General features: G+C 45.0%; 1 protein-coding gene across 1 annotated transcript in view; it reads left to right on the top strand.

Annotated features, from left to right (window-relative positions):
- KLHL29 (kelch like family member 29) overlaps positions 1–15,997 on the top strand; it is a 393,606-nt gene that overhangs the window by 347,900 nt on the left and 29,709 nt on the right. Inside the window, exons 9-10 of the mRNA XM_065730651.1 lie at positions 10,296–10,494; positions 13,370–13,552. Coding sequence (XP_065586723.1) covers positions 10,296–10,494; positions 13,370–13,552 — 382 coding nt within the window. The remainder of the gene's footprint in view (positions 1–10,295; positions 10,495–13,369; positions 13,553–15,997) is intronic.

Raw genomic sequence — 15,997 nt, 5'->3', positions numbered from 1 at the left:
GCAAAGGGTTCTGCTGGGCTCCTTGGGCCCAGCCTGAACCTGAATGCATCCCCCCACTGTCTATGTGGAGTTGGGCAGGTTTTAAACCTTTCTTCCCCTGCTTCTTGGCCTGTAAGCTGAAGGGAAGCAATGTCTTTTGTACAGGCTGCTGGGAAGATCCGTGGTCAAGCATTGGCACAAGCTGCCCAGGGAGGTGTTGGAATCACCATCCCTGGAGGTGTTTAAGAACTGTGGAGATGTGGCATCTGAGGACATGGTTAGCGGGCATGCTGGGATGGGTTGGGGTTGGACTAGATGCTCTTAGTGTTTTTTTCCATGTTTATGATTCTGTGAGTGGGCATGGGTGGTTGGACTAGATGATCTTGAAGGTCTTTTCCAACCTTTATGATTCTGTGATAACAAGCTGTAATTGTCCGCCAGTGCTAATGACCAGCAGAGGTGTGAAATGCTGCACTTGTGCCCAGAGTCAGTGTGGGATGGGGAGATGTAAAGGTGCTGGATATGCTGCAATTTGCTGTTTGCCCAGAGCAGAGACAGACTAAAGCTCTCTGGAAACTTTCCCACCTTCTGCTCCAAGTTCAAAGTTTTATCCATCATCTCCAATGTAAAAAGCACACCAACGTGCCTATTAATAACAGAAAGCCGAGGAAAACAAGGTGCCTAGTTGCATGAGGTTTCCCTCTCCCCCTAAGGAAGGACAAGATGTGAAGAGAGGACAAACATTTCAACAAGCTGAGCAGTTTATGTCTGGAAGAGTGGCAGTTACTGCAGCCATGAGTGACAGAGCGGAGGCTCCACACATTGGCAGTCACCTTTTGATGCACTCTTCGTGGATGTAATTGTGTGCCTGCTTTTAAACCCTTTTTAAAATCACAATGTCCAGCAGCAAAATGAAATGTCTCAGCCATAAAGGCATTACAAAGCCTTCTGTGAACTTGTGTCCTCAGAGGTAGATTTGTCTAAACAGCATCTTCATGGTGCCTAGGAACCAGAGATGCGTAGACAAATTGGAGATAATTTTGAGAAGAGCAGCACAAATGATTAAAAGAGTGAAGGAACTGATGTGAGAAAAAAAAGATTAAAAGATGTGAATATGCATGACTTGGCCTAATGACAGCTAAAGAGGGATAAATGTCTGTAAGTGTTTGAAGTCCACAGGAGAGGAGTTGTCTGGGAGGGCACAAGGAGGGTGTGACAGCTTTAGGACCTTAGGGATGAAGTTGATACCATGCAGATCAGTCTGAGCAGACACAACGCCTGCATGAAAGTGTTCTCTGTGGCAGTGAGGGTAAGAAAAGGTGAAGGAGAAGAGAATTTATGTCAAGAATGTTAAAAAGGCCAATAAGCTGTATTTTAACAATTAAAAAGAATTGACAGGAGACAAGAAACTGTGGGGGAGAAGCAGGTGGGTATCTGTGAGAGAGCAAATTGGAGATCCCTGGTCGGCAGTTAAGTGTTAAGATGGCAGCATAAGTTCATAAGTTCATAAGGTTGGAAAGGACCTATAAGATCATCTAGTCCAACCATCCTCCTATCACTATCTCTACCCAACTACTAAATTAAGTCCTTTAGCACCTCATCTAAACGCTTCTTGAACAGCGCTAGGGATGGTGCCTCAACCACCTCCTTAGGCAGGCCATTCCAGTGCCTGACCACTCTTTCAGAAAAGAAATGCATAATTCATCATGCAAATTTTACAGAGGCTCCAGCGTTATGCAGAAGACCAACATGCTCCAAGATTAGGAAAAATCAGAGAGGGAATGGGTGCAATTCTGTGGTAACAGGGAGGTAATGATCTATTCAAACACTGATATATAATGCCAGCATGTACAGATCGCTTAAGTTGATCATAATAGGAAATTAATTGATCAATCAATGTACTTAAGAGCATTAAGTTTCAGAAGAGCAGTGTTGGAATAAGTATGAATGGCATGACTTCCAAGGGAGCCTAAGTGAATTAGGCACTAACACTCCATTGCAGTTCAATTAGGCTCCTTTGAAAAGCCCAGACTGCCCTAATGCTTTGAAATCCATTTGTGGGAAGAGCAGACGAATTCAAAAAGATGCCGTAATGAAAGTGCAAGAAGCTCCAATTTCTCTGAAAGTGAAAAACGCAAGGGATGAGCAGTAACCACTGTGATTTCACAGGGACAGGCTGCTCAAAGAGCTCAGATTTAAATGAAGCTTTTCCTAGTGGCAGTCAGACACACTCAGAGCCCGTACAGGCTTAGAGAAGGAGAAGAAAAGGGAGCAGCAGGAGCAGAATCAGCATAGGAACATGCACTTAGAAATACATAGGAGGAAGAAGCAGCATAAAAAAGCAGAGGAGATCCACAAAGAATATGTGGGCGGAGTTTGCAGTTCATTAAATTCCTCCTGAATTAATCTATTAACTTTTTTTTTTTTAGAGAGATACCCATCAATGAAAACCTACTAAATTATTTCTAATAAGTTTAAGTTCATAGAATTATTAAGGTTGGAAAAGACCACTAAGATCACTTAGTCGAGCCATCAACCCTTTCACCATCATGCCCAGTTGTTTTAAGGAACTCCCTGGCCCCAGACCTCTCAATCTCTTCATTTCTGTGGCTTTCCCAACATATTTTCCAATGTATTTACAAACTAGTTTTCAACTCTTGCTAAAGCAGTGACCTTGCAAAGACATCCATATGCACAAAGCTTCTCACAGGTGCTCAGCTGTGTTCCCTTGTGCTGCACAAGAACCTCCAGAAAGAAAATCATTCTGTGCCATAGCCAAGAAGTGTTTCAGAGAATTCCTGTATGAGTGTTTGCATCAGTTTGTTGTAGGGCTGTGTGAGTCAGGAGTTCATGTGATTTGGGGAAGTTTCTTACAAGCTTCAGCCACTGAATTGTTGGCAGCATGCTCTTGGGCTGCATATACATATATACACCGGCGTTTGAGTAGGAAATACCAGTTACCATTGCAGTGACCTCAGGGGGAATTTAGAGTTTTTGTTTGGAAGAGTTCAGTCAGTGAGATGGTGAAAGGGAGGAGTTTTAAAGCCTTACTATCCAGGTAAACTCCAGCTGTGGTAGATTAATGATTTATCTTCCTGTATATGGTCTGATTTTTGGGTTGTCCTGTGTGGAGCCAGGAGTTGGACTTCAGTTATCCTTGTTGGTCCCTTCCAACTCAGGATATTCTATTCTATCGTTCTATGCAGTGAGGTGCTGGAACAGATTGCCCAGAGAAGGTGGGCTGCTCCATCCCTGGAGGTGTTTAAAGCCAGGTTGGAAGGGGCCCTGGGCAATCTGATGTAGTACATGATCTAGCAGCTGGCAGCGCTGCCTGTGGCATGGTGTTGGAACTTGATCCTTGAGGTCCCTTCCAACACAAGCCATTCTGTGATTCTGTAATGCGATGTGTAAAAAAAATCTCGTTGTATTACTGCTAGAAATGCTTGCCTGTATGCTGCTTTGCAAACATTTGGAGAAGAGGACAGCAGTTCCCTTTATGCAGCACTGATGACATTAGAGTGTTAAGTCAGCTGTGCTGCCACAGAGGTGTCACGTTGAAACCTCCTTTCAGGAAGACAGAGGGGCTGCTCCTTTCTTCTTGCTAGGCATCAGATCTATACAGGTGGCGTTCCCCTGCCGAGTCACCATGTGAGCCCAGCACTGCAAACCAGGTTTTTTGCCACATGGTTCTCTCAGCATATTATGAGGCTGTCAGCTGCCATGCTGCCAGACCCGTTGGTTTAATCTGAAGGAAACAATGCAATTCCAAGAAGTCAGTACGGGTGATTAATAAATACCAAGCACGTCAGAGAGCTTAGGCTGGGATTGGATGTGACTTTAGATGTATGAAATGTGCAAGAGGTTATTGGAAACAGAGCATTCCGTTGTAATACCCAGGGGTTAGATGTATCAAAGCGAAGACGCTAATTGCCAAATAGCACAGCACTGCCATGAAAATACAATCTAGAGGGGCTATTTCTGGGAAGGGCAAACCAGTTGGGCCACCAGGCTGGAGCCATTCTGCTAGGCAGCTCACTACCCCACCATAGGGTGGGAGCCAGAGGATGACATCAGCATATCTGAAGGTTTTGCCATTTATTTTTGCAGATAGAGTGCCCTCTCCTTATCAGAAGTTTCGTGCAGCAGGGAGCTGGTGCTGCTCCAGTAGTCTGGGGGTTGGAACTAGGGGATCTTTAAGGTTTCTTCCAACCTGAGCCATTCTGTGATTCAGGACCATCCCTTATGGCCTTCTCCATTCAAGGAGGTCCCCACTGAACCCATTCTCCTCTGGGACAATGTAAATCTCCTCAGTCGCTCTCGGATGAATTGAATACATTCGTACTTTCTAAAGTTTCAAAGCTCTCTCAGTTTATGCATAAAGAGCTGAAACAGCAGTTTATTGGAGTAAACCCCTACCTTAACATGAGTAATCAAAGTTCTTTATTTCCGTTTCTGGCTTAAATATGTTTCTTTAGGCAGATAGCACAAAGGAACCTTTGTAGGAAGAACAGTAAGCAAGAGAGACAGATGAGTTATAAGGCATAGGGGAAACATGATTTTAACCTCCCTGGGCATTGCTTCAAAAATGTTAAAAATCTTGAGAGCTTTCTGCTGTAAGACTTAAGGAGCAGGAAATCTGACTCTGAAGCAGTAAACTTATTTCCTTTCAAAACTAACTGTATATTGTTGTAGCTGAAGCCTGTGCAGGAGCACATGGAGAGTCCTTCTAGAGAATACCTGGGAGGATTGTACTGGATTAGAGATTTGAGAAGAAAAAGATTATTTTTAATGTGATACTGAAAGGGTTTTGTAACTGAGAATTACAAGACAGCAGAATAAAGCCCGCTTGGCAAGCATTTGTAATGCCTATATGATGAGTAGGAGAAATGCCACAAAAAAGTTTAGCAAAGTAAATGCCTCCACTTAAACTACCAGCTAGGGATAAAATCAGTCTTCAGTTGTTTCGTAGTCCAGTTTGGTTAAGTCTGGCCAGCTTGCCACGATGGGAGTAGCTTCTGTATGAGAATGGAAAGATTATCAGAGTGCCTAAACATCCAAAAGGTCAATTTCAAGCTATAGCAAATTGTGTTGATTTTATATTCCTGTCAGTCAGCACTGACCCAAGATAACATAGGCTTTCTCATAGTGTAACTGTGACCTGAGCACAGTGCCCAGGGCAAATGTGGACCGAAATTCCCACCACTCAGGCAAATTAATCACCCTCCAGTTTCGGCTGGTATGTCGTTGCAGACACATTAATGTTGCATGGTCTGAGGCATGCTGTCCCTTTGCCAGGAACTCACAGCTTTAGGTCAGGAGGGGACATTGATACTTTGCTTCCCCTGGTGTATCAGCTCCAATTGCTCTGTGGACTGCATTAAGTGTTTTGACTAGATCACTTTTAACTATAACACGAGTTTACATGTCTAGCTGACAAGTAAATATGTGCATGTATGTACCTAGTTAGGAGTCTGAAACTGAAGCTGGATCACAGAATAATAGAATGGCTTACATTGGAAGGACCTTAAAGATCATCCAGTCCCAACCTCCTGCTGTGGGTTGCCCCTTACCAGATCAGGCTGCCCAGGGCCCCAGTCCAGCCTGGCATCCAGGGATAGGGCACCCACAACTTCTCTGGCAGCAGTACCAGTGCCTCACCACCCTCTGAGTAAAAACTTTCTTCCTAACATCTAACCTAAATCTCCCCTCTTTTAGTTTAAAGCTGTCCTCCCCTGTTCTATCACTGTCAGACCACGTACAGAGTCAGTCCGCCTCCTGCTTGTAAGCTCCCTTCAAATACTGGAAGGCCACAAAGAGGTCTCCACAGAGCCTTCTCTTCTCCAAGCTAAACAAGCCCAACTCCCTAACCTCTCTTTGTAGGAGAGATACTCCAGCCCTTTGATCATCTTTGTGGCACCCCCTCTGGCCCCACCAGTGGCTCCATATCCTTCCTGTACTGGGCCCAGACCTGGACACTGTACTCCAGATGGCGCCTCACAATTCCCCTCCCTGCTGCTGCCACCCCTCTGTTGATGCAGCCCAGGATACTGTTGGTCTTCCGAGCTACAAAAGCACACTGCTGGCTCATGTCCAGCTTTTTGACCATCAGGACCCCCAACTCCTTCTTGGCCGGGCTGCTCTAAAGGAGTTCTTCTCCAAGTCAGTACTCACATCTGGGACTGCCTTGTTAAATTTCATTAGGTTCATGTGGGCCCACTTTTCAAGCCTGTGCTGGTCTTTCTTGTTGGCATTCCTTCCTGCTGTTCTGTCAACTGTACCATTTAGCTTGGTGTCATCAGCGAACTTGCAGAGGGTGCTCTGGATCCCATCAAAACCCTACACATCTGGATCTCACCCACAAAATGTTTAGATAATTAATGAAAAATAAGATCTTACTCTAAAAAATCTTTCTCTCCCTTTTTTTATGAAACACATTTGTGCTTGCATTCTGGTTGAAGACCCTGCTTTCAGTTCAGCTCCTGAAATTGCTATTAGTGGAATAGGTGCCTTGGGGTAGGCCATAGAACCTCTCCCTGAAGTCACTGCTCTACCATGTACCCTGTGATTTTCCAAAAGGCCTTTGCTCATGTCGTAGTGGTGCCCTAGCCTGTGCAGGATCAGCCTGGCCATAAACAGACCACAGAGGAGTCTGGCTTAATCATTAATCAGCACTGCATTTATGGACTAGATTTTCTGCAAAACTGGAACAGCTCCCTCGATCCAGTGTGAGATATGCTAAAAAGCCATACCATGAAAGTGCTTAAGGTCTTCGCTAGCATTTTATACAATAATTTCATTAGGTTCTTGCATAATTATATCTCTTTACATAGGACCTGAGGTGTTGGCACAGCTGCCCAGGGATTTGGTGGAGTCCCTGTCCCTGCAGGTGTTCAAGAGCTATGGAGATGTCGCATTGAGAGATGTAGTCATTTGTCATGGTGGGGATGGGTTGATGGCTGGAGTAGATGCTCTTAGTGGTCTTTTCCAGCCTTAATGACTCTGTGGTCTCTCTGTGGTGTGCAAGGCAGCTTGTAGACCACTCATAAGTGACTCCCAGCAAAGATCTAAGGACTATCTTGGCTTGTCCAGCAACCCATTACAAGAAGAAACTATCCTTTATGAGCAGGCATGAAGTGCAACTTTAGGGAGTACAGGTTGTTGTCTGCAGAATGTGGCAAAGAGCACTGTGCAGACATTCTGCTGTTGTAATGAGAAATAGTAACATCAGGAGCTACCATAGACATTCCATAGCTGTATAAGTAACAACGGAAAGACAAAAATGGAGAGCGAATAACAGATGGTAAGAAGGTTGAAATATGTTACAGTGCTTATTCTAGTCTTAAATGAAAAGGATAATAGTAGCAGGATATTTAATACAATCATAGCTGACAGAGCTAGGAAGCCTTGTAAGGGAGAATCCAAAAGAAAAAGGCTGCTGATTGCCTAAATCACTTGAATGTTCTTAAATCAGTGAGGCTAAATGAAATTCACCCTTGACTATAGTGCTTAAAAGAGCTGGTGCAAAAAGACATTGGTGTATAAAAGCCTCTCCTGTCTTCTAAAGACAGCACGATGGTACATACTCTTCAAATCTCTTGATAAAAAACACTGTTATTATGTGTACCCTTAATGCCATCGGGGACGAGCCTGAATCATGGCTGCGTGTGGCCGTGCATGCACACACATGCATACAGAGCTTTTTCTGGCTGTTTGTGCAGGGGGGAGAGTGAAAAGTGACATGGGCTTTGATATGTGGCATTAACTTTCAAGCTGATGAAAGGGAGCAACATGTTCTAATTATTATTCCCCTTCAAAATAAGCCATGAGCTCAGACAAAGGAGGAGAGAAAAGGGTGGGGAATAAAAGAGAGAAACAGAATCACGTTTTCTCACTTATCTAATTAAAGAAAGGTGGGCAAGCGAGAGGAAGAGCTCGCCATGCTAATGCAGCAGTGATGCCCCATTTATACTGGGAAGCCTCAGGGCAAGGAACTCAGCTAGGAATCGTCCAGCCCTGCTCCCTTCCAGATATATGAATGTAAACCAAATTCTGGGACATCCTGGTGTATTCTGGACCCCTCATCCTAATTCAGTGCACATCGATGCCTTCTTCGTGGTACAGCTGCTCCTTGTGCAGCCATGCTCTCAGATGTGCTGCTGCACCAAGGGAAGCTGCTTGCTCTGCTACGGGTGTGTATATTTCACAACTTTATTTAAACTGCCCTTTAGCAGCTCTTTCTGCTTCCTAAGCAGCCTGTGATGGGGATTAACCTCCCCGCCGGGGCTTGTCTGGCTCATCCCTGTGTACTTGCTATCCGCATTATTCCTGTGTCCCGATTCCACGTTTCGTCTTGGCTCCCTTGTAAGGTTAAACGCCCCCAACCTTCTTAAAAAAAGCACTTCCTGAAATCAGAGCTTTGCCACCCACTGCCATATGTCCACTGCTCCGTCTCATACAAGCTACTGCTTAAGGGCATTATGGTATCTGCAGCCACGTGCCTGACATTTGTCACTCTGGGGAAGGGGAGAAGCCAATTCACCTCCTAAGAAAGCTCTGTAGGCGTGGATTTCAGCAAGGGAAAAGAGAGGAGCCTCTTTTTTCCTGGTTTCCGGGCTGATGGAGTGATCCTAAGCCTTATTCAGCCCTGTCCACATGGTCCTATGCCATTCTGGAGGCACAGTGAGGAGCCACATGGTCACCCGTCACTGGGGATTTGTTTCAGAAGCAAAACACTGTCATTTTCCCTTGACTTTTGCGTCACTTCTCTGGAACCAAACAGCAGCAGGGTAGCTAGACCTAAACCCATTGTGCTCTAGGTAAAATTGCTGTCCCCGTTCAGCCTGTGACCCCAGTCATCTCCTCACTGCCATGTCCCCACTGGCTCGGGTAGGGTTCAGCTCACTGCGGGGGGTAAAGTGCTGGCTCTAATTGAGCTTGTACCAGGCTGATGTGGCTCTCAGGCAAGGAAGCAGTGTGAATTCATTGCCACTGGAAGGAAAAAAATCTGTTTTCTTCCCAAATGAAACCTGCTTTTTCAATTTGAGTAGGGAAAGGGGATGCCCTGGAAGTGGTCCCAGTCATCACTGTGTCTTCACCTGCCTGGCCATCCCCAAGGAGGAGCCCATTAGCTGGCTGCAGCTCTCCTATCTCTCAACGACCTTACTCTGTCCCTGCCCCTGCTGCTGCTGTGACTTGGCTTTCATGTGTGTGGGCCAGTCCTGCTGCTTAAAAATCTGCCAGAGCCAGGGAGCTTCTGGAAGAGCAGAGGCATGTGCAGGCCAGCAGATGCTGCCAGTGCCCAGCGTGTCTCAGGACTGTTTTCATGGGCCTCAGGAATATTTGTTTGCATCCTGACCTCAGTCTTTGGAGGCCACATTTTTACACCTATCTATTACAAGAGATTATCTTTTCTTGCTGTGAACCCTTAGCTCGCAATCCTGTTTGTGTGTGTTTCTTCTCAAGGACCACATTTTCCCATTCAACCTCTCACTGTACTCCGTGGTGTGTTATAATAGAAGTGCTTTATATATAAAAATAATAATCTGGGGGATGGGCTCTTGGTTTTTCAATCGCAGCTTTCTCTCTTGGGGGTTTGTTCTCCTTTATGCCACATTCAGTGACAGACAGCTTCATTTGCTCGGATGTCCTTTGCCCTGCAAGGTTTAATGTATTTATTTAGAAGATGAAACTTTCTGTCAGTATTTGTATAGCACCCTCTGGAGTCCGACTTCTCCAAAATCTAGAAGTACATTATTTGTTTCCCCAACAAATAAACCTTATTAATTAAAAGATGTTTAGCCAATTGTGTGGTGTTTTCACTGTCTTCCATAGTGGTAGTTAAAATCCACACTATTTGCCAGCTTTTGTTTCACATCCACGATGCCAAGAAAGTCTTTTTTCTTTTTTTCTTCCTTTTTTATTTGCGCTGTAACGATCACTCCTGTGTTTCAAGGTTAATTCAGAAAGCTTACTACATGTCTCCAGTGCATAAGGTGTTACATTCAGCATGTGTTCAGAGCAAGTTTTTATTCCCAAAGCCCTCTGTACAGCTATACAACACGAGTTGCCACCTTTTGAGGGTTGTTTTCATTCCCTCTGGGACCAAATCCAGCCCTGATAATAGAGCAGCAAAGGCCGCATCACCTCTGTCCTACCTGGGCACCACACACCAGTGCAAAATCCATGTCCCCAGAACAGATCCAAGGGTAACATGTCTCCAGGTTGGGTGACAAGGGATGTTTTGCAACGACAGAGGGGGAGATGCAGAGCAGCTGAACAAAGGCTGCAGTGCATTGTTATTTTTTCCCCCTTTGCAGTACGCCGCGGAGCTGCTGGCGGTGGTGCGTCTCCCGTTCATCCATCCCAGCTATCTGCTAAACGTTGTTGACAATGAGGAGCTGATAAAGTCTTCGGAGGCCTGCCGGGATCTGGTGAACGAAGCCAAGCGTTATCACATGCTGCCGCACGCCCGGCAAGAGATGCAGACGCCGAGGACCCGGCCCAGGCTCTCTGCAGGTACAGCAAAATTTTCCTTCAGCGGCATCAGCTCACATACAGGCACAGTCAGAGCATGCCCAGGGATGGGGCACTGACCTTGGCTCCTTCCAGTATGAGCTTGGCTTTGCCAAGTTCATGTTAAGCTCCATTTTCAATTCTGCTTGGCTCAGGCGTGCACAAGCCTCTCCCAGTGGCCCAAGAGAGGAGTTTAGGCGTACCTTCCTGAAACTGGATTTAATAGGGAGCATATAAGCAGGAGGGAAAACAACTTTTTACGTGGGTAGATAGTGATAGGACAAAGGGAAAAGATTTTAAATTCATAGAGTGGAGATTAAGATTAAATTAGAGAAATTGTTCACTGAAAGGGCAGTAAGGCACTGGTACTGCTGCCCCGAGAGCTCAGTGTGCCCTGAGCCTGGAGGTGCTCAAGGCCATGGGTAGGCCCTGGACAACCTGCGCTGTTGCCTGATGTAGTGGCTGGCAACCCAGCCCATGACAGGGGTTTGGGCCTGGATGATGTTTGAGGTCCCTTCCGACCCAAACCATTCCGTGACTCTTTGAATCTATGATTAGTGTAGGAATTGTGAGCTCTGCCAGAGACAGTGAGGCTCAGTGTGATGCTCCCTCACTGTCCTCTCATCAAACCCTCCGTGCCTCAGTTTCTCTGGCTGCAGGAAGAAGTGAATGATAATATTTGTTTCTTTGCCATTCAAACTCTTGCAAGGAGCAGTTGATTAATATTCATAATATAGCCTCGCTTTCACAGCCCTGTGTAAACGTATCCTTGCATTCCTGCAGTACCAGTTCAGGCAGTTTATTGCCTGCAGAATAAATGGATACATGGGATAAATTCCCTTTTCAAAAACCCATTTAAAAATCTAGGGAGAATAGTAGCGCTTCAAAAAGTTTCTCATCTGAGGAATGCACAGCCTGGGTCATGTTAATGTTAGAAATATCCTAGGGATGGAATGCCTGCCCATGAGGACTGAGAGAGCTGGGGCTGTGCAGCCTGGAGAAGAGAAGGCTGCGGGGTGACGTGAGAGCGGCCTGCCAGCATCTGAAGGGGGGCTGCAAGAAGGAAGGGGAATGACTCTGTAGCTGGGTTGCTGTGACAGGACAAGGGGTAATGGCGCTGAGATGGCACATCAAACTGCATCATTTGCTGCTTCTGGAGGCTCTCATCAAGGCACCTTTCAGAAGGATGAAGTGTAGAGGACTTTCAATAACAATCTACCCTAAAAAGTCTTTGACTGAAGACGACTAATGGTGTGATGTTTGAAGGGATTTTTGAAAAGTGCTTATTTTATGTATATAAAATTGTAGGTGTAATATGAACCATTTCCAGAAGCTTGTTGATGAGGGAAAAGTGATTCTCACAGGGTAAGAGAGGGTGATTATAGTTTTTTAGGTCAGAGCCTAATTATATAGAATCGTGTTATTTTGCATATCAACGGCATTCACGTAGGCACAAAGGATCTCTAAACATCCTTTGTGGACTCACTGCAGCATGTCACATGCCCTCTCGAGGTCATTGATTATAATCAAGTTATGTTGTGCACAGGTGATTAGATTTTCTGGTATGTTGCAAAAATAATGATCTCTTATTACTGAAAAATATTTATTTAAAACTCTACAGCACTCTCACTTAATAACTTGTAAGAGAGTAACCTTGTTCGAATGACAAAAATATATATATTTTAAAGAGCTAATGAAAAACAGTGATAATCCATTTCTCTGAAGAATTGCTCAGTGCTGGAGCTCCTGATCTCTGGCTGTCAGCCTCACTTCTGGGCACCTGGACGCACTTGTCTCTGAGCTGGGCATAATAACAGATCACAGCAATGGCTCTGGCCACAAGCACGGCTCCTGAAGTGGCAGCCCCTTCCAGTTCATGCTCCCGCTTCTGAGCCTGCCCTTCCTGGCAACAGATTGCACTGAGCTTTACAATTTCAACAGTCCTTGCTAAGCACTAAATCCAAATTACCCCAGCACTTGGCACTTGAGGGGTTGAGGCAGAAAACGGTCCAGAGATTAAACTGAGACCCGTAGTTGCAGTCCACTGCAGTGACAAGTCTGAAGAACCTTGTGGATCAGATTTGATGTGCTTCTGGCTAGGAGTCAAATGGAAGCAAAAAAACATTGAGATTTGGCCTGCAAAAGTTTTGTCCATTTGCCCCAGCAAAGAACTTGGCTTGCTCTACACCTTATGTGCTATGGGCTTGGGGAAGCTGTTCAAGCACAGATAAATCTCAGTTAATAACTGTAATGGAGCAGAAGCTCTTTCTGTCATGTTTCCTAGCACTTGGTCCATTAAGACCCCCCATCACGGGCTTGGATAAATGTTATTTGCATATAGAAAACCTGGTTTCTCTAGGAAAAGCACAAAAAAAGACCCTTGAAAATTATTCAAGGAAGTACATGAAGAAAGAAAGTCAGGACCAAGAGAAGTAGCCATAGGCTAAATCTGCTGTGGAAGAACAGCCTTCTTTAGCTTCAAGTCCAAACATACTTTATCTGGATAATGGTCAAGCTCCAGTGGTATCACGATCCTTGAGAAAATTCTCATTTTCTTCAGTGGAACAAAGATTTGATACGCGTGGGTCTCACCCAAAGACTGGTGAAATCACCAGACCTCTTTACATGGGAAGAACTTTTTTACTTCTTTCCCCTTTAGAATTTTGTCCAGATGATGAGCTGCCTCCCCAGCAACGCCTCCCCATGCTCACCCACCACTCTCCCCACAAGTTGTCCATTTTTTCACACTCTTCCTGGTTTGATTGCACTAAGACAGATGTATTTACAATATGTTACAACTGCTGGGTATTTTTATAGGCTCCTGCCTAGCAGAGAAATATCACTTTTTTATAATGCCCTTCTGCTTTTTGAATCGTAGGTGTAGCAGAGGTGATAGTCTTAGTTGGAGGCCGTCAGATGATTGGCATGAACCAACGAGCTTTAACAGCAGTCACTTGCTTAAATCCTCAAAACAACAAGTGGTACCCTTTGGCCAGCCTGCCCTTCTATGATCGGGAATTTTTCAGCGTGGTCAGCGCTGGAGACAACATTTATCTTTCAGGTGAGCAGCAAATATTTGGGGCTGGGAGAAAAGCTTCCTCCACACAACACAGCACGAGCAAAGGATACACTGTTCCTGGGGAATAAAATGAAAAAAGACAAGTGAGAGAGAGGTTGGGAAAGGGGATTTCCATCCTTTTATCATTCTTCATTTCTCCGCCACGTTAGCATTCTCTCAAAGCAGTCAACAGCAATATTTTGCTGTTGCGACATCAAGAAAATAGGCCTGACAACCATCAAGCATGCAAAGAGGTTCCACTGCCATAGTAACACAATTTAAAATATTGGCTGTAGTTGAGTCTAAATGGTGGGTTATGGAATTTGAGACAGACAGGCTGAACTGCTGAATATGTGACCTACACTTACAGTATTTGCTTACAGGGGCATTCATTTCTTGTACTTGTTGTTGAAACCTCTCTTTTGACAGTAGTTACTAGCCCTATAATCTTCTTAGTTTCAATGAAACTGAGACCACGCTCCTTAAAAGGCTTTAACTCCCAAAGTAGCTGTCTGCTCTGTGCCCGTAGCATCTCAGTGTCTGGTTATTTGCGGTGCTGTGGTACCTCTGCTTGGCTGGAGGGTGAAAAGCAATTCCCAGCAGGCTACGGTTTGCTCTGGTGGCAGCAGTGTGGAGGTTTGGGGATGAAGGAAGGAGCCTGGCCAGGGAGGTGCAGGTATATGGGATCTGAAAATGGAGCTGGGAGCACAGATGCACCAGGCAGTACCAATAAGAGGTTACAGCTGTTGCCTTTCCCTTCTGGTGTCACTTCACTACATCTTCTGCAGTAAATTGCTGTCTGTGGTGTTCAGTTCCATTAATACTGCATAGACATCCTAAGGATTGATTGGAAATTATTTTTTGAGATTTTTCTGCCCACACTCTTTTTTGGTGCTGGAGCAAAAGCCTTCTATGGTGGCTTTTGTGAAATGCTGACTTGTGGTTATTCTTAGCTGGAGCACTTTCCAATAGGTGGAGGTATTTCAGACTGTGCCTTACAAAATGGCAAAAGCCATTGTGTCCAGAATTCAAAGCTGATTTCAGCTCTCTCCCTTGAATGTGGTTGAATGAATTGGTGGATGGATAAAATAGGAGAGCTGGAAGTCCTGCATGGCTGGAAACCCAGCACAGTGTCAGTGGTGTTTTGCTTTGCTCAAATTTACAAGACACAGGAAAAAAGGAAGGGGAACCAACAGAAATGGGAATGAATTCCTGCAAGCTCAAAGTACTGGACTCCACACTGCATAGCATAGGTTTGGAAAGTGAAATAGCAAGGAGAAAGCCTGGGTTTGTCATTAAAACACAGAACTGAGAGACTTGTTTCTTTCCCTGGCTCCACCACAGACTCCTAGTGTGGTCTCACATAAATCATTTTACCTGCTTGTTCTCCAAAATGGGGATGGTGAGGCATGAAATAAGTAGCTCCATTGGCAGCTACTGTAAGAAAAAGTTTGACGATTACCAATACAAATATTTCAGAAAACCAATATAAATACTAAGAAAGCCAACTATATCCTGGACTGCATCAAAAGAAGTGAGTGAGGCTCTACCTGCAGTGCTGTGTTCAGCACAAGAAAGACATGGAGCTGTTGGAGTGGGGCCAGAGGACGTCCACAGGGATGTTCAGAGAACTGGAGCACCTCTGCTATGGAGACAGGTTGAGGGAGCTGGGGTTGCTTAGCCTGGAGAAGGCTCTAAGGGTATATCATTGTGGCATTCCAGTGCCTAAAGGAAAAAGTCAGGGAGAGACTCTTGATCAGGAAGTGAGGTGAAAGGGTAAGGGATGATGGCTTTAAACTGAAAGAGAGGAGATTTAGATTGAATATAAGGAAGAAATTCTCCACTATGTGAGCAATGAGGTCCTGACACAGGCGGCCCAGGAGGCCTTCAGGGCCAGGTTGGGTGGGATCTGGGCAGCCTGATCTGGTGGGTGGCAGCCCTGCTCACGGCAGAGGGTTGGAACTAAATGGTCTTTTAAGTCCCTTTCAACTCAAACCATTTTATAATCCTGTGATTTCACCTGAGCATCTTAAACTGTTTTGCAGGAACAGTACAGCTGGTTCTTCCATTTATCAGCAAATGAAAATAAATAAGAATTTTGTCCTTGAAAATCAGGCATTAAGCCTGCAGTGCAAGCACTGAATCTGTTCTACCCATGTATATGTCGCTTCGATCCATCTCTGTATGAAGCATTTAGATTTCATTCTGGACTGTGTCTTGCATCCAAGATAGGCTCTGCCTCATATCACCTTCTTGCAAGTGTTGCAGTAATTTAATAGACTGGAAGTTATTTATGAACACTGGAAAGGGTCTATCCCCTTACGTACTTGTCCCTTGAAGTCTGACATCTTGATTTCTTCATGTCATCTAATGAAAAAAAAAAAAAAAAACAGCCTTTGGGACGCATGAATAAATGACACAGATATGCATCATCAGAACAGATGCTCG

This window comes from Cyrtonyx montezumae, unplaced genomic scaffold (assembly GCF_038088225.1).
Source record: "Cyrtonyx montezumae isolate F1298 unplaced genomic scaffold, pur_monq_1.0 scaffold_13, whole genome shotgun sequence".
Taxonomy (NCBI): domain Eukaryota; kingdom Metazoa; phylum Chordata; class Aves; order Galliformes; family Odontophoridae; genus Cyrtonyx; species Cyrtonyx montezumae.
The sequence above is the reverse complement of the archived record's forward strand: the minus strand, read 5'-3'. Positions and strand labels throughout refer to the sequence as shown.